This window comes from Kwoniella botswanensis, chromosome 2 (assembly GCF_036426115.1).
Source record: "Kwoniella botswanensis chromosome 2, complete sequence".
NCBI lineage: Eukaryota > Fungi > Basidiomycota > Tremellomycetes > Tremellales > Cryptococcaceae > Kwoniella > Kwoniella botswanensis.
The window spans coordinates 1772005-1798489 of NC_088600.1; the positions used below are offsets into that span (position 1 = coordinate 1772005).

Genomic DNA, 26485 nt, shown 5'->3' on the forward strand with positions numbered 1-26485 from the left:
TCCTTTAGATCCCCGCCGAAGGGTCGTCTGCTCCTTCCGGGCATGCACTGATCTGTCCATGGGCAGGAAGCGAATGACAGGAGAGGGTGAAAAAGATATCCAACCGATGTAAAGCGATGCATTCTCAGACTGTGATATGACGTACCGAATCTAAAGTCCATGTGTAGATGTGTTTTCTAGATCTATGACAACTTATCTCCCTGACTCCTGATACGCTGGATGTCTCCCACCAGCAACTTCGTTTCTTGTCTGCTTACCCACCAGATTCCGTCCTGGTCCCTGATTCTGCTCTCTCCTACTTGACTCATCATCGGATTCGTCCTCTTCAGGTAACTGCGTCAAAGCCATACCTTCTTCTTCAAACGCATTGAAAAGTGTAGAGTTCTGAGATCGATAGATACTGCTTCTTCGGCCGTGTCCTGCAGAATGTAATGATCCGTCTGCAGCGTATGTCGCTCCTCCAGGGACCGAACCGTAGTTCCATAATGTGGGGTTGTTGGAATCCATTGACACTCGACCGGACATGCTCATTCGTGGGTCTTTGAAATTGATCAGCTTGGTTGATTATCACACCGAGTTGGTCAGGTCGACTTACTCATCAATCCCGATTCCATCGTTGATGCATGATGGGGTGCTTCTGGTTCTCTTGATATGTTCAACAAGTACACTCCCATGAAGATGATCAAGAACCCGCAAATCAGTGATATGGTGTTGACTCCTCCAGGGGTGTTGAAGCCCGAGAAAAGAATGGCAGAAGCAATAATGGTGGCGGTGGTGAAGAAGACGTAGTAGATAGGGTTGACACTGTAAAAAGTTCAGTAAAGATACATGAAAATTGAAGAGAACGGACATACACATTGGTAGAGAAGGTGTCCAAAGCTTTGTTGAAATAGTTCTATAGGATCATGATTAGTGAAGCACGTTGTACCTCGAGATCCAAACTCACCATCTGCACCATGATACACCCCACGACTACTACTCCGAAGACATATGTACTGATATGGGTCAATTGGTTGTTCCCGGCAAACGTCAATTTGAGCGCTACACCAAAACCCTATATCGCTGAGTCATCAGCTAGGTAATAAGTCTCAAACGGCGAATCACTCACTTTGATAGCCATGACTGAAACACTTCCTACCAAAGAGCATATCGATAGATATACCATAGGGTTTCTTGTACCGTGGGTTGGGACGACACGGTAAATCATGTAAAGAGAAAAGACAGCGACAAACGTGATGTAGAACAAGAAGGCTGATCACAGCGATATGTCAGTACCGGAGAGCGGTCATATACAGGTACAAAGAGCCTACCTGGCTTTGCGGCATATGTAAGTATCTCATCTACAGTCTCTACTTCTTTGTCTGAAGGAGCATGTAGAACGATGATGACGGACCCGATCTACATACGACAGCGGTTTAGTCTGCGATCCAATCGTTTCTTGCATTAACCGAAAATTGACTTACTATACAGGAAGCACATCCACAAACTCCTAGTCTACCTAATTTCTCATCCAGTAAGAAAGAAGCCAGGATAGCACTATAATCGTTGAGGATCAGCGAAAGTTACTGGTGCGGGTGGTCAGATTGATGTTTGTGCTTACCCAATAATCACACTCATTGCTCCTAAAGGCGTTACTAGGATCGCCGGCGCGAAAGTGTAAGCAGCGAAATTTGCTACTTCACCGACGACCACTGCAAGAAGGTTGCATCGATATGAGCCTTTCTCTCTGACGGTAGGAGGGCAGGAAAGGATACTCACTCGTTATCATACCAGCCCACCATATAGGATTCTGCAGATATGACAAGTCCTCCGCTGAGTAACTTATCAGCTAACGTTTCCATATCCAAGGCTTATTTCCTAGTCGACGATAGCTCACATGCATTTCGAGGTCCAGTCTGTCTCTGATGTGAATGTGGATATTCACTCATATCTTTCTTCGCAGCATCGTTTAGCCCCTGTCAAACATTACATTAGCATCTCCACAGTGCTGCGCCAGTCCGTGGGCATCAAAGCTCACCTTCTTCGTTATTATAAAGCTTGATCTGTAGATACGACGTAGGTTAGATGGCATAACATGTCTGTCAAGGTGTTATCGCTCACCCAATCAAGAAGGTTCCACCCAGCGCCAGACCCAGCCCTATATATTTATCTTCGATCATTCTTTGTTGATATCAGTCTCGCGGATGATGTATCGCTATGCTGGGTATCTTTGGGAGGGTGCAGGTTTTCTGATCTTGTCTGTTTACTATGTTACTCTGTTACGATTGTATGAATAGATGTTGAAACAAACGCGTAAAGAGATCGTCTTTGTTGTCTGGTTGTACTCGTAGCGTAAACTGTCCTTGGATTCAGGGTTCCACTCTCCCAAAACGCGTGGCGCACGGTCAAATCCTCTTGTGGCACCTCAAAACTCCCCTATCTTAAGACCAACTGCGGGATCCTTTCTTCATGCACTCGTCAGAGTGAAAGACCTTCCATTGAGGTTGAGTCGGACTGTACAGACAGCCGTGTCGCAAACATGGAAATGCTTGTGTTTGACTTAGATCAGAAGTCAATCGGTTTTGGTTGCCACTCAGAATCATCTGCTAATGTCCACTACATTGATTTCACACACAATCAATCACCCACACGGCTTTTTCTCGAAAGAATACTTCAACTCACGACCAAGGAAGAGTCTTGCCTACTCGCTCATCCTCTTTTCCGAATATCTTTCATATAACTCTCCACTTAAGATGTCATCCCTTCTCGGTCAACGTACTTCTGAGACAGGAACAACCTCAAATGAGATCGAAAACAGTATTGACTCTGCGAGAGAGTCGAAAACACTAGCAATGCTTTCGGAAATCGACGCGCTTCTGAACAAGAGTCAATCGTATAGGAACAATCTCAGGTCACATTCCCCATATCACAGAGGTAACGATTCAGGCGTTTTCGATTCCGCCTATGGTTCAGATGAGTCTGCATCTGATGGAAATCAAACGGCTTCCCAATCAGCAAACTACGATGATTCCGACGCATCATCACTATCCAGCGGCTCATCAGAGCAATCCTCGGACCATCTTGATGATACACTACCGTACGGTATGTCCCAACGGCTTCGTCGTTCCAAAGTTAGCCTTTCAGGCGAACGGTTCATCTCAGCGCAAGGACAAAACGGTTTCGAAACACTCACTCAGTCCCCTTCTGATATTGTCCAACACCCGGCTCACCACCCAAATGGTTCAGTCACTTCTGAATCGGTTTCTGGTAGACCAAACGGAATTTCTACAGGCCCGCAACTATCGTCCGGAGTCGAATGTACCGAATATCGTCCACAGGATCCCATAATAGCGAACGAGGGCCAAAGTATCTCATCCGATTCTTCATCATCATTTGACAGGATTAGGTTGAAGGATATAGAAGAATCAGACGAAGAAGATAATCACCACCAGCCGTCTGGACCATTCCTCAACCGTGGACCAGATTACTCTCTGACCTCACTCAAATCATCCCGAGCGAATTCTCTACAGAGGACTGCTAGTATTCATGGTAGACCTCGTAGGGGACGTAGCAGCTTGAGATCGAGTCTGTCCGGAACCTCTGACCTGTCCAGGGCAAGCAGACCTATCCACCAGCTGCGAATTGATCCCGAAGATATGCAGAGAGCCAGATATCAATATTATGAAGATCCATATGCTGATACTTCCAAGACTGATCTGAAAATTTACGAAGAATATTCGCGATCGGGCAGTCCTAAATCTTCGACGTCTGGGATCATCTCGCCTATCAGGTACGTGTGTATACTTACTGGCTTGTACCAAGGGTGTGATGATGCTGATGAGTGTCTGGATAGCCCTCAAGTGCACACAGGTGAATCGACTGGATTTCAGAAATGGACAAACGATCAACACTCCTCCTTCTCGAGTATATCAAACGCTAGAAGCTATCTCACCTCATTCTTGCAAAATCGACGAAGGCCCTCCATCTCCTCACGAGGTACCTCCAATACGGGTAAAAGTCGATTATCTGTCAATTGGCAACCTTCAATGAGGAATGTTACGAATAAGATGAACAGATGGAAAAACAATTTCAGCAGCAGGTTCTCGAGGAACGATGAAGACCCACTACCAAGACGCAAAGCTTCTGATGTGGAAGCGGAATTATATGGTAATATCTCTCAAGCAGAAGCGAGAAGAATAATCGATAGACGTGATCAGTCGCTTCGTGCGGAAGGTACGAGGTATGAGGTGCCCCCTCAAATGGAGAAATGGATAAGTCATCTTCCAGTGGATAGTGAGCCTGAACCTGAGAAAGAACAATCGAGTAGTCCATCAATATCGCTAACTTCGGTCAATGACGAAGTTGACGATTGGTTCAGGAATCCATCCTTTGATCTACCTACATCTGGAACATCTCGTACGGGAGTTTCCCTGGAAGATGCCTTGAGTAGGCTCAGAGAGGAAAGGAGAATCAAAGATTCGCAACTTGCTGAACACCAATCACAGCATAATGTGTCTGCCAGATATTGGGGGAGTCACACTGAGGAAGGGAAGTATGACCCGACAGAAGATGAGCAGGAGATTAGCATTCTGAGATCCCAAATTAGTACTTTACAAGATAGGTTGGGTGAATTGGAATCTAGGTTTTACCAATTTTAAATACCAATACAGTATGCGCTCGGGAATTGTGTTCGTGGTGGTAAACCCCATGTTAGGGCATGATGCAGTTTAATCCTCTATTGTATCTTCTGGGGACCTGCCCCACCTGAATCACTTCGATCCAGTCCCGGCTGATTTTCTCCATGGCGAATATATGAATGATTGGCTGATCCTGTACCATGCAACAATGATCGCGTACCACACAGACTTGCAAATCCGTAATGATGACGAGTACTGTTTTGCGTCATCCAGATGGTGTTGAAAGGATCACTTTCTATCCTTTCATCTGAGCGGAGGTTCATCAAGCATCGAACATTCTTTGAGCATCGCCACCAATAGCGAAATGTTTCGCTGAGATGATCAAGCCGATAGAACTCTTTTCGGAGGAAGACCGCCTACCACTGACATCTCATCTCATATCGTTTGTTCTTTATATCACTTCCGTACTCCATTCTACACCTACCTCGTATATCGGCAAGCTCCTCGCTATAGTACATCTCGCTTCACACACACTCGCTGGAATGTTTACCGCATCCACTCAGCCCAGATTGACCGCTGGGGATAACGGCAGTCACAATTTCACTGTTGATTTCGGTGATGGCCCTTGCCTTACACTCATGCCCGATAGCAGCGTCACCACGCACACCGGCTTCCGAACGAAATGTTACGTGGCGATTGCGGTCAAAACGATTATCGATCCTCCATGACACCTAGTATCGACGTGAAGTCTATCTTGAGAAACTCCATAAAAGTTTCAGAGGCAATTGCAATTCCTCTTCAAAAGGTAAATACAATTAATGGTTCTATCGAAGATACCAAATCAGCCAGTAAAGAGTGAGTGATCTCGTGTTCACTCAGAACGTAGCCCATCTGACCTACGAATGGACGTTTTCTGGTATGGCCCGAAAGTAGATCGAAACAATCAGGCTCGCGTTGTGGTACAAGGTCGTTCATCGCGAACATGTATCGAAGAGTGCGTAACCACTTCTCTCGCAAAGATTCGTCAGTAGAGTATTCAGCGGAGGACGTCAATAGACCACCTAAATCTTTTTCGCCGTCAAAGACAATTTGGAAAAAGTATTTTGGGCACGGACCAGATTCATTGACCAAAACCTCGCGCAGGCAACCTCATGGAGATCCTTCCATACCTAGCGAATTGGAAGATCTTCGACAGACTCTTCTACATCTGACCTCTACAAACGAATCACACCTCCCTGGCACTCTTCTTATGCCAGAGGATGTTGCTACGACAAAGCAAGGGACCAACAATCATGGTGAGTACCTGAGAAGGGAACGGGAAGCACGATGTAATTCCCAAAGGTCATTACCTGAGATTCCCACAACACCCCAAGCATTAGGACATCTTCAGGAGATCGACGATAAATTGTTGAAGCTTCAAAAGAAGTCGGATTCAAGGTTTGCAACGTTTGGATATGTTCAGCACTTCAATGCGTTCTGAGTCAGCTACTGTATGCTTTGATATACCTTATGATATCCTTATGCATTCATTCCGTATACCTTACGTGCCATTGGGATGTAAGCTGCAGCTCTGCCAGCTTGGAAGAGTAGCGGTTCCACTTCAGTAGTCACAGAACCTTCAGTTTGATTATCTGACCTGTAGTTGCCACTGGACTGACAGAAGAGCATGATGGAAATGAACTACCGTCTGAACTCGAACGAGTTTCATCGCCCCCTGTCCTTTCACCATTCTTCCTTTGAGATTAATCAACCATGACGCGCACCGTACAGTAAGGTACCTGAGTGGCTGTAGGGACGACATCTCAGCAGGAAGAGGACTACCTTGTTGAGAGTTTGTTTACAGGCGCAGAGATTAAAGCATATTTTATCTAAAGTATACAGCTATCAAGGAAAAAAAAACAAGTCATCTTGCCGTTTCTTGATAATTCAAAAACGAAGATAGTCACAACAGACTACATTGAACCTCAAAAGACAAGAGCATATGAAATATAGCTTACTACTGCAAGACCGGAGATACCCATCGATGTTATTGTAATTCCGCTACCAATTGGACTCATACTACCTTTCCTCCTCAGCCTATCAATCTTTCCATCCCCCGACCCAGTATAAGGCTATCCCAGTAAGATGACAATCTCTACACCTACATTCCGAAGTCGAAGTTCCTCCTTATCATCCATAAAATCAGTTGTTAGTACCGCTCTATCCTACCTCATACCATCCCGACAAAGCAATACTCACTCCAGATCAAAGCCTGAATTACCTTCCATCGATACATCCTTCTCACCTAGAATAGAATTAAGACCATCCGACAAGACCTCAACGGATGTACGACCTTCTCAATCGAAAATTCCAAATTTCAGTAGACATTTAAACAGACATGACTCAGGATATGCGCCTAGTTCTGGTTCAATTACTGCCACTTCATCATCCATTCGTAAGGCTCCTATTGACGTTTTCTACGGAGGTGAAGGGAAGAATTCAAGATCATATTCGACCTCATCTTCCAGTCGCCCCTCGCTGTCACTAAATGCTTTGAGCTCCAATGGGAGTGTGGATGATCTACATGATAGGGGTAGAGTGACCACCCCTCATTATTATTCCAGATGGCGGACGGGAGAGGAAGATGATCAAGAAGAATGGCGACATACGCCTACTCCACGTACTTCATCTGACAGATGGTCCAATGATGATGATGAAGATGATGATTATTATGATTATCGGGAAGAGGAATCTAACGATCCACCTCCGGGTACCTTCATAGGAAATACAGGAAGAGAAAGGAGTAATACGAGTTTTAGTCTCCTCTCTCAACAGTCAGACGACTCCTGTTCTTCGAATGGGATATACAAACCAAGGAAATCGCTGAATCGAAGGAGTTTAGACATTCTAAGTTCATTAAACTCACGTCTATTATTCCGTAGTACCCCAAAGGTAAGAGAACTCCCTGAAAGAAATAGATCTTGGCTTGGTGAAGATGATGCTTTACCTGAACCCCTGAGGATATATCCTCCTAAAGCATCTTCAAGTGACCAGGAAGAAAGCAGCAGTGAGCCCTACGACGATCATTCAGTATCTCTGAAACGAATCGATCACATCCGAGATCTAAGTCAAAATTCAGATGACGAATCTGTAAAGACAGGTAGTGTTAGTGCAAATGAAGGTACTCATACACATCACAAATGGCGAGATAGGTTGAAACGGACATTCTCGAGATCCTCTTCGAAAAGCGATATGTTCTCAGGAGGGAATGGACGTAGAAGATCGATGATAGGTTCCATCATGGATATCTTGAGTGGAAATACTTCAAAGACCAGTTTATCCGAAGTCGCAGATGATAGGCCGAAAATTGAGCCAGATGATGTGGACGGGTCGTCAGTGGGAATTAGACCTTTGTCCAGGACAAGCAGTGGATTATCGACAGCTACGACGAGGTTGAAGAGGATCAAAGGTGATTTGATGGAACTTTTCAGTGGATTCACCAAGTCTTTACATGGAGCAGATGATAGTAAGATAAGAGAGAAAGGCGAGGAACCCCCATATCCGAACCTAGATTTTGATGGCCCGACTGATAGCTACGAGTCTGCGATTATCACCAACAAAGAGACCCCAGCTCAGGCATAGATCTGAGAGATAGCATGCCAATGGTTGACTGCAGGCTAAAAACCAGTTCAGCCTCAAACGGATACGAGGAGAAAAGGGGTTTAAGGTCAGTATACCGGATAGAAATCAGTTCGAAAATCTGCAATTAGGCAGCGGAGGCAGTAAGGGCCACTCAGTTAGATATGAAAATGGATCATCAGTCAGATAGTATAATATAACATGCCAAGAGATCTTTGTTGTATGACCACGATGGTATAGATTTTAGACTCCGATCACATTGACATGCCGCGTTGTAATGCAAAACGACATCAATTAAGGACAATGTGGCTCCAAGGAAATTCGATATTCGATGCGATGGAAAGAAGTTCCAGATCCGTACTATCATGTGAGACAAGCTCGATTGACTGGGCCCCGTTGCTGATGATCATGGTCTATGGCTGATAATACATCTCTATAAAGTCTATAATGATGAACTATAAATGATATATCCGTATTCGCAAATGAACCTCGCCCAAAATATCTAAAAAGTGATCCAGCTATACATATTGTCGAATGGATATCTATGCCATATCTACATTATTCCAATTCGTCTCTTTCGCTAAGACTCCACTTGCTGCATTTCTACCCTTTATGATCCTTCACCTGCACTAGAAAGCCAATCGTCGGACGTACACCTACTGTATCAACTCTTCATTATCGCTGTTGTCTCTGTCCATCTCCCTGAACCCTTGTCATGTCTATATGGCCGGAGTGGAAGGTGCTATACCAGCAGTTTTCGATCTGAACATATCCATAGCGTTTCTCAGCTGTTCGAGGAATATGAACATGCAGATGGTGTTGGGTGTGAGACGGACTATGAGAGTATCCAATCGCATTGTCAGTCTAGATCCCATTCTTGTCGTTATTACAGCTTCCTTTATCCCTTGCCTGGATGCATTGTCAAGTTTGGGAAGGATTGGTACTCACTCCATGCAGGTAACCATCCCTTGAACAAGAACCTTGGACCTTCATGTTTCAGACTCTCCATTATCAATCCGAACGGTCCATGTCCACCTTGACCATGTTTCATATTCATGATCCTACTCTTCACGACATCCGCAGGAGCACATATCGTGGTAGCGACGGTACCAGCCAAGGCAGAAGAGACGAAATGACATGGCATCCCATTTGACATGACGTTATGAGCAAGTAAGAGATCCTTGAAAAAGTCGTACGAAACCAGTTGCGAAGCGTTCATCAAGATCGCTCGGATCTGTTTTATGGTTGGCATATCAGCTAGGTATATCGAGAACATGGTAATTACGTTGACTGATCAAAGGAATACTCACAGTATTGGGTAACAAACCTCGTGCTAAAGATGGGACGCCTTCTTCCCTCACCATTCTGTATGTCCCCTGTAGGGCATTACGGTAGTTGTATTGGTGATCTGGCGTTTTCGTAGGATCTGCTACCATTCTGGGAGGAGAATATGATATTCAGCATGATAGAACGCTCGAGGGAGCGAGGCCAGTTCTATTGTCGTTCAATCCACCTTGTCTTCTGTCCAATCGACTATCTTCGCTCCCTGCCTGTTTCCTACTTATCCGTCTTGACCTGACCCTCCGATCCTTGCTTACCCTCTGCTCGGCCATCACTCTGGTAGACATTCCTCTCTCCACCCCCCTCATTCTAGCATACGATGAGATAGAGTCTTGACTCACCTAACCAAAATGATATCCGCCGGGTTACCAGCCAATCCACCCAAAGCACCCGCAGTACTAGCACAAATAACCATATCACCCGTTGTCAACTTCTTCTTCCCACCATTTGACATCTGCGATTTCATCATATCGTACGCTCCTAATCTAGTAACAGAGTATGTCATCTGCCGGAATATCGAGGCTGTCAATCCGGTATATAATCCTCTGACACCTTTTGGTCCAAATCCCAAGATTAGCTTCGTCCTACATTCATTCCGACTTTCCAATATAACATTCTATTACATAAACTCACCATCATGTGCTAGTACCCCTCTGACTGCGTTGGAGAAGGTAGTCTTGCTCGTCGAAGTCTGCATTCGCCTGTTCCAAAATGTTATTAACGACCGCTCGGCATTTCCGACCAACGTCTAGGCGTGAATAGAGATATCTACGTACACTCGCATCACATCTAGAGGATGGGTACAACATGCTGCCACTATAAAGCCGAGATATCAGCTCTTCACTCATGTATCAGTCATATGAGATGTCAATGACCTACTAGATGCCGCAGCTCCTATTCGGGCAAAGCCGAGGTACGAACGAGTGAAGATGGTGTTCGAGGTAGTCCAAGGGGAATTGGTGGAGAGATAAAGAGATAGACAAGCGCAATAGCTCAGTATCAATACCGCTTTAACGAGCCGAAAGGAAATACACACCTCCTAACCTATAAGAAACGAAGAGTCAACAATAGAATCATTGATGGAAATGACGACAAGGGAAGTCACGGGATTGTCGCTGTCACTCACCAGAATGGATACGATGGTTTCTGAGTGGACATGACCGGACACGGATACGAGAGGTGGGTGAAGGAGAGAGGGGGCGAAGACTATCGGTGGGACTAACTATATGGACATGCAGATAAAACTTAATGCAATGTCTGGGTGCAGGACATCACTAGGTCTATGATAATTTCTATCTTCTGGTTCGGCCATCAAAAACAGACCTTTCAGAAAAATCGAAATCATCTCAGGGTCAAATGTCCAAGATTCGAAATGAATGATAACAGAGTTCGAAAATAACTGATGAGTGATCTAAGGGTCAGGAGGCGGAGTTGACCGAAAAAAGGAAACAGGGGGGAAGACCATCCCGAGATGGAGTATAGCGCAATCTCCTTGGATCGTCGCGGAGGAGGGTCACAGCGCTGAAAAGATAACACACACGTCAAACACCAAATAGCACTAGAAGAGTAGAAGAGTAGAAGAGTAGAAGACACCTGCTCTCAAGTGACATCCACTGTTGATCAGGAAGCTCATCACCATGACCTCGCTCAACTCCCTCCATGATACCCTATCTCCCCTGCTATCGCCGTTACACCCTTCCTTCCCATTCGCACCGATAGATATCATAGGTGCGATGAGATTGTCCTCAGTGATCAACTGGATAGCTACCGGTGTATTCGATCCTCAGCCGATAAGTAAAGGTAAGAAAGGGATCAAGAAAGAGAGAGCAAGTATATGGCAGGAGTTGGCTGGATTGATGATCGTTGTATTTGGAGGTGAAACGTTTTTAGGTGAGCTGAGATCAGCTTCTCCGTCACCAACCTTGGACTTGACAAGCTGATATGGGATATGCGATGGCTGGTACATTAGCGATGTGTACTGGAACCACACCTTCCTGGCTTGTCACCCCAAACATAGCTGTGTTGTTCTGTGCGATACGTGAGTAACACACATCCTTTGGCTTCCTTCTTATGTTTGATACCCTACCTTGCTTACCTGTTTTGTGGATGTTTGTGTTACTGATCATCCGGCTTTTCCTCGTAGATATATTGCAAACTCGAACACCCTTCATCCATCTACTCCCTACCGGCCCTTCCCTCCCCGTAGAACTCCTACTAGCCATCCCAGACGCTATAGGTCGTACCCTTCTCCTCACCCGCTTCTCCATCATCCCCCTCCTTTACCCCTCTTCACCATCCGTCAAGACCCTACCAGCAACTTCAGTAAGCCTTGTACTGGTCCCATTCATACTGGCAGTCCCATTCGCTTCTATCGCATTTAGCACGTTCAACTTCTTCTCGCCTAGCCTCAAACTCACTACGCCCGTCGAGCTGAAACCTTACGGGTGGATGTTGGTCGATACCTGGTGTCCACTCTTGATCTCACCTTTATTCTTAACCCTCATCGGTCCAGTAGAAGGATGGGATATAGGATTAGGATGGGGAGAGAACGAAAGTGTCATCTGCTGTATGGTCGTCCTGTGGGCGTGTTTCGCGGGTAGAGCCATCTACAATTTTGGGTATAGGAAGGAACATTGGTTAGAGATGTTTGGAGTAAGAGGGGAGAAGAAGAAGACGGAATGAGAGAAAAAATATAGATATACTGCATATATGATATAGATAGGTCATCTTGATTACCGACTATGGACGGGATGGTCAAAGGGCACCTTCTACTCTCTCGACTTGCTAAAGCTAATATCAAGCAAGCCAAGTTTCATATGACCAGCTAACCGAGGAATCCACATTGTTTTCTAATTTGAGGAAGAAGAGTCTTCCTGCGGAATATCTCGTCAGCTCAAACTACCATCAAAGCATCCAAAAAAAAGAAGTCGAATCACTCACTTCCATTGCTCCCTAGCCTAACCAGTATATGCATATCAGCTGCAGCTCAACTCCTCAAAATCTAATAGAAATAGAGGGAAAGGATGAGAACTCACTTGTTGAGCGGTCTTACCAGGTACAGCCTTATCCCAATCGTTCTGACCGAAATTGACGACATGTTCAAATAACAGGGATTTATCACCTGCTGACCAACCGATCTTGGAGGGAGAGTCGGGGTTGGAAGTGTCGACTTTCGCTTTGGGTTTGGAAGGTGTTGTAGGTGTTTTGGGCATTTTTGGGTATGATTTTTGACTTGCGAAAATATAGATCCTAATGTCGTCAGCTTTTTCTTCCCTTTGGTTTGAGGAGATGGGCAGAGATAGGATAAATAGTAACTTACTGGTGGTCTCGATGATGGGATTCGGCGATCTTATCCGGCCTTGTACTTTGCGAAGTTGGACTGGGATACCTTTCGAAGGAAGAAGAACAATTGGTTATTATCAAAACATGAAGAAGGTGAAAGAGTAAAGAAGAGAATAAAAGAAGAAAGATCACTTGGCCAATACATTAGTAAGAATATGTCATACTGGATCCTTGACAACGGGTATCACCAGACACGGAAATAATTTCAGCTACGAGTAAAAACTGTTGTCAATAGGTGTCATGCTATACCGAGAACCATGCATATATAATGTATATTATTCTAATTACTACCAAAATACATACAATTCAACTTGTCTATGCCAATCAATCCCAAAGCCAATCTAACCGAACTACAATGACGAAACCTGATAGAAGAAAGCAATATGCAAAAAGGGGTATATCGTATGAAGGTATCTTTATCCGTATTGAAGAGCAAAACCACTAAAATCATCCATCCTTCTATCCCACTACTCCTGAGACTGACTAACTCTCGTCATCCACTGTCTTAAAGTATCCGCCAACACCCCAGGTAGAGCTTCCACGTCTCTCAGGACCACATAAAATTCGAACGGGAACGTATCAAGGTATCTCTTCATGTCCAATTTCATCTCTCCATTCTCCATCTTGTACTCTACAGTCTGCATCGACAAGATACTAGTCTTGCTCTTGGTATTCACAGGCGTGGGAACTGAGGATTGAGTTTGCTGATTCAATGAATCGATGATGATGAAAACGATCATTACTCTCTCTTCAATCGCTTTCCTCAACAATTTTCTCAACTTGTTGTGATCTTGACAAATTCCATCCGAAATGATAATCTGTAATTGCCATAAATCCGCTCCTCCTGTTAGGTTTCCAGTCGAACGAGATTCAGCCAGGTAGCCTAAGGATCTTTCTAACAATTTGACCACATCCGTTTTATTCTGGTTGAATTTGAAATTCTCAATAATCTTCTGACCATCCATATCGGTAAATGAGCCTGAGCCATCTTTGAATGGGTGAAGTATATCAATCGATTCACCAAATTTAGCAATGGATATTTGCCCAACTTCAAGTTTATTCATCGACTGAGAAACTAATGCCAAAGTCTGGTAGGCCAAATCGATAGATTGTGATTCGAACATTGATTTTGAGTCGTCGAGAGACAGTAGTACTTGATATTCCCTCTTGGAAGGTTTCGTACGTCTCAACCAGATTTTATCTTTGGTATATTCACTTGCAATGTAAGGTATGATCTTACGCATGTTCAATCGCTTACCAGTACGGAAATCACCTTGTAGACGAGTTGCCAGGGTGGGTTCTAAGATCAATCGCAATTGTTCACATAAAGCGTATGAGAGATCACTGGTCATAGATGCGTATTTTCTCCATAGCTCTTCAGCGTTGGACGATCCGTCTTTGGCGATACCGCTTGAGTCGATAAGGTTGAGTTCCGGTTCTTCACCATCGTCCAAATCAGGTTTGATATCCTTATTTTCGATACCATCCTCTTCGGTAGGATCGAAATCGATGTCCATCGTATCGTCTACACCTGATCCTCTAGGTCCAGCACCAATGTCAGCCTGAGTGAGAGCCTTCTCTTCCCTTTGTCTATCTTCATCGACTGGAGCAGCAGATCGGTGAGTCAACTCTCGTTCTTGGTACTCTCCATTATCGATCTCAGGTTCTTCTTCGTCATCTTCCATTCCAGGATTTCGTTCACCTTCACCTTCAGCTTCATCCTCATCAATAATATTGAGGTCTTCTAATTTCTGTCTTTCCTCTTCGCCTGCTCTACCCAGAGCTTGCGTATCGTCTTCTTTAGCTTCATCCTCTTTGATATATTCCACTTGACCCGGAGCCTGCTCTGAAGCCTGTTGATCATCAGTAGGTTGAGGTTGCTGCTCTCTTTCCTGTTGGGAGAGAATCTCATCCCTTCTCCTTCGTATATCTTTGAGGATGTCACCTAGACTTCGAGATGATTGAGGTTGAGACTGATCCTGAGCTGGAAGAGGCGCACCTGAGGAGTCGATGGGGCCGTCAGATACTGACTGATCATTGGATGGACCAGATTGTTGTTGAGATTGGGGTGCGGTTCTACATTCAGACAGAGTCAGCACAATCCTGGTGAGATTCTGAGATTCAGTGAATTGGATGGACGTCGTACTCACCCATCCTGACCTTGAGCATCTGCATCTAATTCCTCTTTCTCGCTATTCTCCTTCTCCTCAGCCTCCTTCTCTTCCTTCGATTCACCTTCAATACCTCCACTGACACCTTGACCAAGTTCTGACTCCTGAGTCATATCATTAGAAGCGGACACATCTACGTTCTGCTCTTTCTGAGCTTCCTGTTCGGTCTCATCTTCACCTACTCCTGTAGCTAAAGGTGCATCTTCGGCAGTTTCTCCATCTTCCTCGTTACCCATATCTATATCGGATCCTCCATCATTATCTGCGTCATGATCTTCTTCCCCACCATCTGAAATCTTCATATCATCATCGAAGTCATCTTGACCTTCTCCATCCTTCTCATCACCTTCTTCTTCATCGAAGTTCAAATCCTCCGGTAGATCAAGTTTACCCCCTTCAGGAACAGCCACTTGATCTTGATCTTGAGCAGACGGCCTGTCTTCCTCCCCTTGCTCATCTTCTCCACCTTGTTCCTCCATCGTCTCTTCATCCAGCTCCTCACCTTGTTCATCTCCTTTTTGCTCCTCCTGTTTGCCCTCCCGACCTTGTTCTCCTTCTTTACTCTCTTCCTGTGATTGTTCCTTCTCTTCCTTCTTATCCTTGCTTTCCGTACCTTCCTTCTCCTTCGCAGCCATCTCAGATTCACCTTCTTGCTCTTGTGTTTTCTGATCCATCAACTCATCCGACCCACCATCCTTCTGTTCTTCTTTTTGCTCATCACCCCAAAATTTCTCATCTACCGCTCCAGGATCTAATGGATCAACATCACCAACATGTTCATCGTGATCTTCGTCTTCCTCCTCTTCGTCTCCACTGCCTTCTTCATCCTTCTCTTTCCCATCATCCAATTTGCCTTCGAAATCTTCGTCCATACTGAATGCGTCGTCATCATCATCTTCACCTTTTTGTTGATCTTGTTCCTCTTCCTCCTCTTCACCTTGTAAACCCTCAACTTGCGATTCCTCTTTGATCTCATTGGATACATTCTTATCACCTGTACCCGCGCCCATACCAGACCCTTCGACCATCTCTCCATCTCCACCTGCACCGTCATCTTCCGATTGTTCTTGAGGCTTACAGAATCCCTTTTGAGCTAGATCCAACATCAGTCGTCCGACCACGTAGGAAAGCTTGTAAGTCGCTTTGACAGTGTGGATATGGGTGGTGATAGCTTGAGCGTAAGATTCACAGAAAGTTTCGAGGAATGGTAGAAGTCTTGCAAGACAGTTTGGCGCAGCAGTAGAAGCAGATTGCGCGTCCGCCAATTCAGCGATGAAAGTAGAGATGCGTGAGAGGATTTCCGATACACGAAGAGAGGAGGAGAAAATCCGCTGTTCTTTGAGCTCAGAAGGAACATGAGGAGACTCGTCGTCTTTGACTTCAGGTAAGGAAGGTGTCTTCATTTGTTGAGTGACCACAAGCAGCGTTTGGATGAGTTCATCGCTCTTCTTCCACGTTTCTGAGGACAGACCCGAGTTGACTGAAGGGATAGAGAATTGTCTCATAGCTTTCACCATGGCTACAACGGGGTCCAAAAGGTGTCGCAAGTCGGGAGAAGCGACAACTTGAGCGGTGAATGAATCGATAAGCTTTGAGCGGATTTGGCCAAAGATTACGAGCAATGATGTTTCGGCTATTCAGGTGGCGATGAGTCAGCTATCATCACATACGAACGTGGTGCACGCTTACCTTCAGTAAAAATCAGAGAATCGGAATCCTTTGATGAGTTCAAGGCTGATGACAAGGCTTGAACCAACAGGGTGGTTTCCTGTCTGAGCTCGTGTAGAACCGTCGTATCCACCGAATTCGCTTGTACACCTTGTAGCTCTCGCAGATGTCTGATACCCTCTTCAATTTCCCGAAGTGAACTGTGCATTTGGGATGCTGAGAACTCAGCTTCAGTGAGAGCACTCAACAAAGCTTGACCACCCGCAATAGATGGTGATGAAGCGCAGTGTCGTAAGCGAGAGAGGATGGAGGATAACTGGACAAGTGAGTGTAGCTCATTGACGGATCTATTTCGCTTCATCAGCATGTAGTCGTTCATGTACGTTATTGGTTCAGACTCACTTGTCCCTTTCGGTAAGAGCGGTAGCATAAACAGACTCTGTGAAGCCTATACCTCTTTCCAGATCCTGAGAAGCGATATCGTCATTGTGACCATTGAAAGCAGCTCTCAGGGCAGACATGAGAACATCCATTCGATGGTGATAAGACTCGATCTTCTTGACACTTATCATATCGAAGTCATCAGGTAGACCTTCAGCGGAGATAGGTGGTCGATTGGCCAGCCATATCGTAGATTGCTGACGGGCAAGTTGATCGGCTCTCACAGCGTTGGAGAATCCCAAAGCTCGAAGAGCTTTCAGCAGATCTGAGAAAGCTTTACGTTTCCTACTGGCCAGGTTGTTGACGATCTTGGTGTTTTCCTTTGTGAGTGAGGACGGTGTAGCCTTTGCTAAAGCTGCAGCAGTTTCAATGATATCCACCGCCATGTTGTCCATACGGGAAGCGCTTGGACCTTTGAGAGATTCTCGCACATGGATATGAATCCGTGTGAATCGGTTGAAAGTCTCGTCAAGTCGGATGAGGACTTCAGGAACAGCATGGATTGCTTGATTTCTAGCTTCGCTGGCTTTGGAATTCAAAGTACTGACATCAAATACCGCTGAGCTGATAGTTTCGAAGGTGACCGCTGCGTCCTGCGATACGATACCAGTCAATTCTCCAAGGATGGGTGATGCAGGTTGTCGAAGCAGATCTCGGAATTTTCTGATACTCCTATGAAGGTGTTTGTGGGATTTCTGTGCACTGGCTTTCAACGCGAACACGTTGACATCTTTCCAGCTGGCCAATTTGACAAAGTCCTTGATAGCTTTATCAATTACCGATCGTTGACTATGCATTGAGTCGACCAATCGTGGTTCGAACAGCCGTGCATTGGCAATGACATTATGAAGCAATGTCGCGACCGACTTCAAACCGATGACTTGAGCGGAAAGATCGAGAGCCATACGTTGGAAAGCAGAAAGTAGTCGTAACCTGGCGGAGAAAGTACCAAAGGTGCTTGAGTTGATATATGTAGATATCATAGGTAAAACCTCTTCCATATGTTTATCGATATCCGTAGCACTAACAGCCCCATGGATGAGCGCTCCATATAGTCTCAAAGTCCATTCGTTATCTTGAGCGATGTATTGAGCAGCTTGGTCATCGAGTAATCGCATCCATGATGCGAGTTCAAGTCTTCGCCAGTTGATGATAAGGTTGGAGATCTCATCCCGGAGACTGCTCAAGGAATTTTCACGATTTGCATAAGCCTCCCAATCTTCCGTGTGGATAAGAAGCTGTTCCAACGCAGATAACACTTGAGCGACAGGACTTCTGGTGTTGAGTAGGAGAATACGCTCGCATCGGTCTTTGATGTGTTGGGGCACCATTTGCTCCGGCCATTCAGTGATCAGGTGATCCAGCCGTTTAATTAATCGGATGAGGATTAAATGAGCCTTTCGAACTTCCGGTTCATTGGATGACAGATAGAAATTAGGCTGGATCGGCGACGTCTTGACCTCAACTTGTCGCCTATGCAACAGCGAGATTTGATATGCAATACTATCATTATCGAGATTTTCGTCGTAAGCGGATGACTCGAAAGAATGGTGAAGGGTGTTGTCGATCATATCTTTCAGGAGGGAGCTAGGAGTTGATTGCTTTTGTCCAAATATCTCGAGTACAAGTTGATGGAAAGAAGCGACTTGATCGACTGAGAAGCGTCTATCTTCCTTCTGTTCCTCTCCATTCGTTTCTTTCGAACGCGAAGCATCTTCCGCACCTGCATCCTCATATTGAGGGAACAATTCCGCAAATTCTTTCTCTTCCTGCTCTTGATCCGAAAGAACCTCAATCTCTGTTTTCCGAACTCGATATAAACTTTCAGAGGCCTGAGCTTCTTGCTGTTCTCGCACTCGGATACTGCTCCAAGCTTGGTAAAGACGGTCCAATTGTAGAAACAGACCAGGTAAGTGAGCAACCCGTTGTTGTTTGGACTCCAGGAGATGCGAGTGGGCACAAGCGGCGAGCAGTTGGGTAGCAATTCCACTTGAATTGTCCATCGGGGTATCCGAAGCGCGATGAATCCGGCGTATGCCTGATGCAAGAGGGAATGATATTGCGCTAGAGATCGTTGAAAGCGGTTTTGCGGTACGAAGTTCAGCATCCCTGGCAAGGGTGCGCATACCGAACTTGCTGAAAAGGACTGCGGTAATGATCGGTTGCACCAAATCTGACATATCATGGTAATTGGCAGACAGCCGTTGCACGAAAGCGGCAGAGGCCATTTGGAAATCGTTTTCTCTGGCAAAGGCTTGCGGATGACCGTTAATGAGTGCACTGACAAGCTCGTTTGTTCGACTTTCACTATAAGGGTCGTTTAAGAAGGAGAGAACCTCGTTGAACAGGTAGGAGAGTCGGACCGCGTCGGAAGGTCGATCAAGTGAAGGTCCGAGAGAGTCTTGCTCTTCCTTCAGGGCAGCGACCTTTTGATGTATGTTGGCGATACGAGCAGAATCAGCGATACCTTTGAGAGCACTTTCTCCGCTTTCAGCGGCAAACAGTTCCTCTTCAACAAGGGACAAGCGAGTAATTAGGACTTCTCCTAACAAGCTGCGTCTGACTCCCGGATCGATTGGGATATTTGTGACGTAGAGGTCGATGAGGAAACGCGATGCTGCCAGCCAGATATATCCTAAAGATTTGAGATCTCGAGGTTTGCTACCGACGGCGTTGAGAGATGGCATGATGCGCCTGAAAAGGGTATCTCGCAGATATATCATGGTAGGATCACTCGGACTTTCAGCCATAATTCGATTGATGTGACTGAGAATTTGAACGGGGTCTTCATTGTGGATATGAGGGATGCCGAAGGCCGAACAAATCTATGGATACAGTCAGCAATGGGCGGTCTCTATAGGGAACATAACTAGCTCACCATGATGATGGAGTTCAGTGCCATAGACAAAACATCCGCTCTTCGATCCTCAGTCACTCGGGTCCTCCATAGCAAGGTCTTGATTGAGAAACGCAAAGCGTCGTCCTGCTGAGGGATTTCCGACATTTTGACAACCTCGGTATCACTGCAGCAAGATCTTCAGCATTTGATCTTCTGAAATGTCACCAGATTCTGGACTCACCTGAATCGTAAAGCTGATGCCAGTCGAACGGGTTTGAAAAGGTCCGCTGGGCCATCTAGTTGCTGTAGCGGAATGTGTTCAGCTTCATACGCCACACTCGGAATAGGAGATTTTTCACATACCTCGTCATTTGGGTTTGAATGTTCCCACATCCTTTGCAAAAAGGTCGATACGGCTTGAAAGGTGACCGCATGGGTGCGAGAAGGGCCAACCGACCTTAGAAGAGGCAAGAGCGTGCTGAGCTGGATATTCTTGTCTTCCAAGAGCACTTCTATGTAGTCTCCAGCGGCCTTTCATGGTATCCATCAGTGTCAGATCGACAAGTGCCTGCAAAATCCACTCACTCTCTGCAGGGATGCCAATTCGACGGTACTCAAGACAGACCAGTTACTCCATCCTGGTGACACTTCTGATTTCCTGTGCTGCAGAGACTCAGCGCCCAAAATTAGACTCTCGAGCTCTGCAATCGACTCTTGCGATGCGGGTCCTTCAATCATATTTGAAAGAGCGTGCAGAACCGATAGACGGAGTTCTAAATGATAAGTCAATAATGGTATGACATCTATCACAATCGAATTGTTAGCTTACCAGGATCACGTAAATCATCAGCTTTGTCTGTAACCCGAGAGCTATCCTGTTGAAAAGGACTGTCGCCAATGATATCTCTGAATAACATCCACACCTGGGTTTGACCTAGACCAGAAGTCAATTGAACTGTCTTCACCAGCCCCTGAAGTTTCTCCATTATAGGCGCTAAGAATGGTAACTCTCGAAGTTGTTCATCGAGCCAGCCGGCGAGAAGTTTAGTCGAGGAGTAGTCGAAAGTAGTATTCTTAGCGTGATCCTCGATAAGCTGGATATATACCAGAATCCGATCAAGACAGTCCACGTAATCCTGAAATACATGTAAGCGATCGGCTCTTTGGATAGAGATGCACTTTCAACCCCTACCTCTTTTAGCCATTCTGACCCTATAATTAAGGGAAGCTGTTTTCTGATCACTTCTCTGAAGTAGCTCGTGAAAGGATAAATGTCGTTTCCGGCTTGGGCTTTGTTTCTTGAAGGACCTCGTCGTGCTGAAGCAGCAGACATAGCAAGGATGCTTTTACCGCTAGTTGAGTCTGAAAGCCAAGATTGAATCTCATCCTTTCGAACCTCATTACGCAAGATGGCTTGGAGTAGGCTGAAGACGATACCTCTTTGTCCTGCGTGGATGTTGGAATTGAGAGTGATATCGATTGGCTACAGAAGGGAAACGTGAGTTCGGATAGCGACTTCAGTAAAAAGGGCTAAATGAACTTACCATAGAAGGGCTAAATTCTGCTTGAATTCTTTGGCCCGCGACAGCCTGTGTTGCTTGACCGCTCAGAATACTTGCCAGAGCTGCATCTCCGACTACCTGAGTTGCAACATGCCAAATCGCCTTATCACTTTCGGAAACAACAGAGCCAACTCGATTGAGATATGGTATGATCTGTTGGCTTTGGTTCGATATCTTGTCGGCAACAAGTGAGGCCACGGAGCTATCCTTGATCTCCTGAGCGGTCTTATCGTTATTCGAAATAGCAGTGAAAGCTTGGAGAAGTGAGTGATCGGCCAACGTTGATATCGGATGACTTGGACTGTTTTCGTCTTCAGGTCGAGCCATAAACAGTTCTACACCTCTATTTCTCATCGCTCTTGATAATTCCCCGTGTCTTGGATCATAAGTCATGAAGAGTCTAAAGTCTTTATGAGGCTTCAGAACTTCCGGACTACCAGTTGAGGAACCTTTTTCACTAAGAACAAGTACTCCATTCGATTCGCACAGACTGTTCAGTCGATCAAGTACAGATGCACTACACAAATTCGCCTCTGAGATAAGGAACCATCCGCCGTTCTTGATAGCGTGGATGAGCTGTCCGTCGACCCATGCGAAGCCAACTGTGGCAGGACCAGCTTTGGTCAGACTGTCCAAGGCATAACGAGCCCCATTGGTGCTGATAAGCGGGGCAAGTTGAGCCAGTATGTTTTCGCAGATAGTAGTGAAGGAGGGGATCGCATTGACATCAGATGTGGTGTTACAGCGTTGTCTTGCAGATCTGAGTTTGGTTGTTTGAGAAGCAAGGTAAGGGTCGTTATCAGAAACGACTCCAATAAGATGGTTGATCTCTTTTACAACCGCATCTAATAGTCGCCCAACATCTTGTTGTTCGAAACTACCTAAGATTTCCGAAGTATCAACTCCGGGGTGCATAGCAAATTCGCCCAGTTCCCTTCCGGCACCTTCGGCAAGTCCTCTGACTAAAGCTCTTTTACCAATACCACAATCGCCGGCGAGGATGATCAGCCACCCTAATTCTATACCTTTCAGTACAGATTGAGCGATTTCCAGATGATGATGTTTTAGATGTACGTCAATGGTAGACTTGTCTCCTCTTCTAATCAGCGAGTGACCGACCTGCAGGAACGAAGGTGTGACGTAAGGCGTAGGTCTAGTAGTGTCAATTATGAGATCGAATATCCTTTCGAAGATATGAGTGACGGCTTCTCGGTCCCTCTCACTCCTGAATCGTTGTCTATACACCATCCAAAAGTATTCGGCGGGATGGTGGCTCTTTTCGAGACCATTGGGTGAGGCAAGGAGATTGAACCATCTGAACAGATCTCGTAAGTTGAATTCCCAAGGACTACCTTCTCTTCCTATCGTGCGCAAAATCATAGTCTGTTCTCGCATTTCCTCGTTGAATAAGATCATCTTCTCGATCACGTCTTGAGGCATAGGATGGAGATCCTTACATATAATCCTGAGATCTTCAGAAGTATGTTCCTGCAGGTATACCTTGGTGAATCGATTCAAGAACGATTTCGGAAGACCTTTTCTACCACCTCCTTGCTGGAGGGGGTTCTGGGCAGCGAACACTCTGAAATCGGGATGTCGATCGAATGATTTGCCCAATTCTGGGATAAAGACTGTACCTCTATGATCCAATACTGCATTTAATCCTTCCAACACGGTCTGAGAAGCGAGATTCATCTCATCTAATAAGACCCAATCACCTTTCTGCATTGCATCGAGGAAAGCTGCGTCTCTCCACTGGAATTCACCAGGTTGACCTCCTTCCACTGGTAGATCGGAACCGAATAAGTCGATGAGATCCGTTTGGTCAGAAAGATTGATTCGCTGAAGTCGATGTCCTGCTACAGCTGCGAGAGCCGAGACAAGACTGGTCTTTCCTACACCGGGACTACCTTCAAGCAAGATAGCTTTCGGTAATTGACAGCCACGAAGAGTTCGCATGGCGTTGAGAGCAGTAGTTGGTGCTTCGAATCTAAACATCGATGTCTCAGATATAACTGGGCCCCTCGAAATGGCGAAAGACCCGATGGCCATTGTTTCTGAAGTCATCTTGACAGCTAAATCGGATTGAGCATGAAGAGTCGAACCACCCGGGAGATTGGATGCAAAATGGTCTAGTTGCGATAGACATTCATTACGGAGAGAAGCGATTGATTGGGTAGACATGCCAGCAACTTGAGGTAGGGCTTCAAGACCGTCAATCAGAACCATTTGTCCACCATGATGCTGATGAATAGTCAGCATAGGTCACTATATTATCTGAGCAGTAACTTACAAATGCTTGAGCTTCATTTAACCCTTTGCAGAACATATCATTGGTGAAGCTGACCCAAGCCTAACGTATATACCTCTGTCAGCCAACTTCGTGACGTAGAAGTTTAGGAATAGATGGAACTCACCAAGATATCACGCAAACCGAGACCAGATAGGTCACCTAGCTTTTCACCGAACCACAAGAAGAAGTCTAGGATGAATGGTCCACACTCCTTGAGTTCTTCCTTCTTCCACGATTGACCAATGATCTGTAACATATCTCCTCTATCATTCAGGGCTGGAACCCAAATTTCGGTAAATCGATTTCGCAATGCAGGAGATAACTCTTTCTTTCCGAAATCTCCTCCAGGGTTCATCGTAGCGACCACATGGAATCGCTCATTAGCTACGATAGTAGCTTCGTCGATATCTGAGCCACCCTTCTCGGCTAAGACAAGTGTTCTTCCAGGTTCCAACACGGAGTTGAGTCGTTCGAGAACTGAGTCATCGGCTAAAGACACTTCATCTAGCAAAAGTAGATCACCGTTCGTCATAGCATGGACAAGAGGACCGTCAGACCATTCAAAGAGAGCTGATAATTGTTTGATTTCTCGCTTGCACTGTCGAATTACTTCCTGATCGATATCTGTGCGATGCGTTAGGTCATTGCAGAGAGACATGAGCTCGTCATCGGAGATCGCCCCAGAAAAAGTAGCAAATTGACCAAGAGTATTGATAATTTTCGATCTTCTCTCTAATCTATTCCTGACGGGTCTTTGACTTCCCAACAAATCTGCCGTTTCCATATTCTGGTGACAATTCACGCCGACCAATTTTTGATTGAACATTTGAGCGATGACCTCGCAGACCGAAGTCTTACCACAACCAGTCTCTCCCACAAGCAGGACCGGTTCATTATGCGCCAAAGCCGCGGCGACCAGTGCAAAAAGCCTTTGCATAGCTCTAGTCCAGACCATCTTGGTAAAGGGAAGATTGGTTGTCGGCATTCGGGTGAGGACGGTGCTGGATTTGTCGAAAAGCGAATACATGTCCTCGTTAATAGTAACTTTCATAATCTCTTCGATGACTTGCTTGATCACAACTTTATCATCATCTTGACGGGCTCTCTCCGCAAGGAGCATATAACCATCTTCAGCAAGTTGCTGATAACCCACGGCACCTCTTTCCGCCCATCTGAACAAGTCTCTAAGCGTTGCGAAAGAGCTCTTAGATTCAAATACCCTTGAGGCTTGACGACGGTGACGCAGTTCTTCAAAGACTTGAACTATCTTTTTAGCGTACGAAGGAGCAATTTGACATCGCTGACATAGGATGGTTTCAAGCTCGTCTTTAGGCACATCATCAAAGTGTACTTCAAGGAATCGATTTCGGAAAGCTCGAGATAAGACTTTTCGTCCAGCGTATAGGCCTGGAGGATTCTGGGTGGCGAACAAGATGAAGTTGGGGTGAGGTTTGATGACTTCTTGCGTTTCGGGTATGACCAACTCTCTGTTATCATCTAAAAGACGATTCAAAGCTTCTAGTACATCGGTTGGAGCCAAATTCAATTCATCTAACACTATCCAATGTCCTTGTTTGACAGCAGTAACCAAAAGTCCTTCCTGAAATACGAGATTACCGCTATGAGGGTCAGTGACATAGGTACCAAGATACTCCTGGATGTCGGTATGCTCGTGATTATTGATTCTGACAAAACGATGACCAGTCTGACGGGCTAAGAACTCGACTGCACTAGTTTTACCAGCTGAAGTGGGACCTTGGATGAGCACTGGGTATCGTTTGGTAAGGATGACACGCGCAAGATCAGATAGCTTGGCTTGAACCGAAGGAGTGATAATATATTTGGATTCGGGTGCTGGAGGTAATGGACCACGCTGAAGCCAGAAGGGACCGAATCGGACGAAATCATCGGGATCCATCGAGGTGGGAAGAGAAGGAATCTGAGCAAGAACAGCTCTAGCGTTCTTCATAGGGCTCAAGATATATCTCTCACCCGCTTCATGAGCTATCTTAGCACTAGCTTGATCGAGAGACATAGTGAACGCCATGAGGTATCCTTCCCAGATTCCTCGTCGTAGACCAAAGAGTGGCGCACTTTGCACGGCAAACGTCAGAGCTCGAGCTAGAGTTCGCATACTGTAATGAGGTGCCGCATTTGATCCGTCAACAATTTCTTTGGCGGAAGATAGCTTCTTGAGAGTCGTATATAGTTCGACAACGTCCAGGATCACACTTCTGTCCCCAGCAGCAGCATCACCGAGATATTGGGAAACGATAGCGATGAGTGCTTCTCGATCATCGTCTGGTGGAGGTACATAAAGCTCGGTGAATCTAGCTCGAAGATTGGGAGGTAGGTCCTTCTTGCCTACATCGGTTGCCGGGTTCATACAAGCGAAAAGGCGGAATTGCGAATGTCGAGCGATAGGTTCCACATCTCCTCTCTCAGTCAAAACTAAGGAGGCGGTGGGCCCTTCCAGAATAGTCGAAATCGCTTCCAGAGTTTCTTGAGAAGCCAGGTTGACTTCATCAAGTAAGATCCATTCTCCCGACTTCATGGCTTTGACTAGTGGACCCTCGACAAAGGAAAAAACGAGT

General features: G+C 45.7%; 8 protein-coding genes across 8 annotated transcripts; 4 read left to right on the forward strand and 4 right to left on the reverse strand.

The window, feature by feature from the left end:
• Nucleotides 1-192: 192 nt before the first annotated feature.
• L199_007559 (uncharacterized protein) lies at nucleotides 193-2159 on the reverse strand (the record flags this gene model as incomplete). The annotated part of the gene is made up of 12 exons (XM_064893248.1): nucleotides 193-539; nucleotides 596-804; nucleotides 855-895; nucleotides 947-1054; nucleotides 1109-1251; nucleotides 1311-1398; nucleotides 1464-1536; nucleotides 1601-1691; nucleotides 1759-1812; nucleotides 1877-1955; nucleotides 2018-2042; nucleotides 2101-2159. The coding sequence occupies 12 exons, from the start codon at nucleotides 2157-2159 to the stop codon at nucleotides 193-195; spliced, it is 1317 nt and encodes a 438-aa protein (XP_064749320.1).
• Nucleotides 2160-2732: 573 nt separating this feature from the next.
• Nucleotides 2733-4637, forward strand: L199_007560 (uncharacterized protein; the record flags this gene model as incomplete). The annotated part of the gene is made up of 2 exons (XM_064893249.1): nucleotides 2733-3769; nucleotides 3833-4637. The coding sequence occupies 2 exons, from the start codon at nucleotides 2733-2735 to the stop codon at nucleotides 4635-4637; spliced, it is 1842 nt and encodes a 613-aa protein (XP_064749321.1).
• Nucleotides 4638-5158: 521 nt separating this feature from the next.
• On the forward strand, nucleotides 5159-6096 carry L199_007561 (uncharacterized protein; the record flags this gene model as incomplete). The annotated part of the gene is made up of 3 exons (XM_064893250.1): nucleotides 5159-5305; nucleotides 5422-5471; nucleotides 5550-6096. 3 exons carry the CDS (start codon nucleotides 5159-5161, stop codon nucleotides 6094-6096), a joined length of 744 nt encoding a protein of 247 aa, XP_064749322.1.
• Nucleotides 6097-6740: 644 nt separating this feature from the next.
• Nucleotides 6741-8237, forward strand: L199_007562 (uncharacterized protein; the record flags this gene model as incomplete). The annotated part of the gene is made up of 1 exon (XM_064893251.1): nucleotides 6741-8237. The coding sequence occupies one exon, from the start codon at nucleotides 6741-6743 to the stop codon at nucleotides 8235-8237; it is 1497 nt and encodes a 498-aa protein (XP_064749323.1).
• Nucleotides 8238-8953: 716 nt separating this feature from the next.
• Nucleotides 8954-10733, reverse strand: L199_007563 (uncharacterized protein; the record flags this gene model as incomplete). Its single annotated transcript, XM_064893252.1, has 9 exons — nucleotides 8954-9069; nucleotides 9183-9468; nucleotides 9545-9671; nucleotides 9917-10127; nucleotides 10209-10276; nucleotides 10352-10391; nucleotides 10455-10469; nucleotides 10612-10619; nucleotides 10702-10733. The coding sequence occupies 9 exons, from the start codon at nucleotides 10731-10733 to the stop codon at nucleotides 8954-8956; spliced, it is 903 nt and encodes a 300-aa protein (XP_064749324.1).
• Nucleotides 10734-11212: 479 nt separating this feature from the next.
• L199_007564 (uncharacterized protein) lies at nucleotides 11213-12257 on the forward strand (the record flags this gene model as incomplete). The annotated part of the gene is made up of 3 exons (XM_064893253.1): nucleotides 11213-11465; nucleotides 11545-11613; nucleotides 11719-12257. 3 exons carry the CDS (start codon nucleotides 11213-11215, stop codon nucleotides 12255-12257), a joined length of 861 nt encoding a protein of 286 aa, XP_064749325.1.
• A 142-nt stretch (nucleotides 12258-12399) lies between these two features.
• Nucleotides 12400-12787, reverse strand: L199_007565 (uncharacterized protein; the record flags this gene model as incomplete). The annotated part of the gene is made up of 3 exons (XM_064893254.1): nucleotides 12400-12448; nucleotides 12516-12532; nucleotides 12611-12787. 3 exons carry the CDS (start codon nucleotides 12785-12787, stop codon nucleotides 12400-12402), a joined length of 243 nt encoding a protein of 80 aa, XP_064749326.1.
• Nucleotides 12788-13384: 597 nt separating this feature from the next.
• On the reverse strand, nucleotides 13385-26445 carry L199_007566 (uncharacterized protein; the record flags this gene model as incomplete). The annotated part of the gene is made up of 13 exons (XM_064893255.1): nucleotides 13385-14993; nucleotides 15068-16721; nucleotides 16778-17103; nucleotides 17159-20022; nucleotides 20076-20220; nucleotides 20278-20339; nucleotides 20400-20567; nucleotides 20622-20809; nucleotides 20866-21172; nucleotides 21229-21519; nucleotides 21581-23842; nucleotides 23892-23951; nucleotides 24016-26445. 13 exons carry the CDS (start codon nucleotides 26443-26445, stop codon nucleotides 13385-13387), a joined length of 12366 nt encoding a protein of 4121 aa, XP_064749327.1.
• Between the last annotated feature and the right edge of the window lie 40 nt (nucleotides 26446-26485).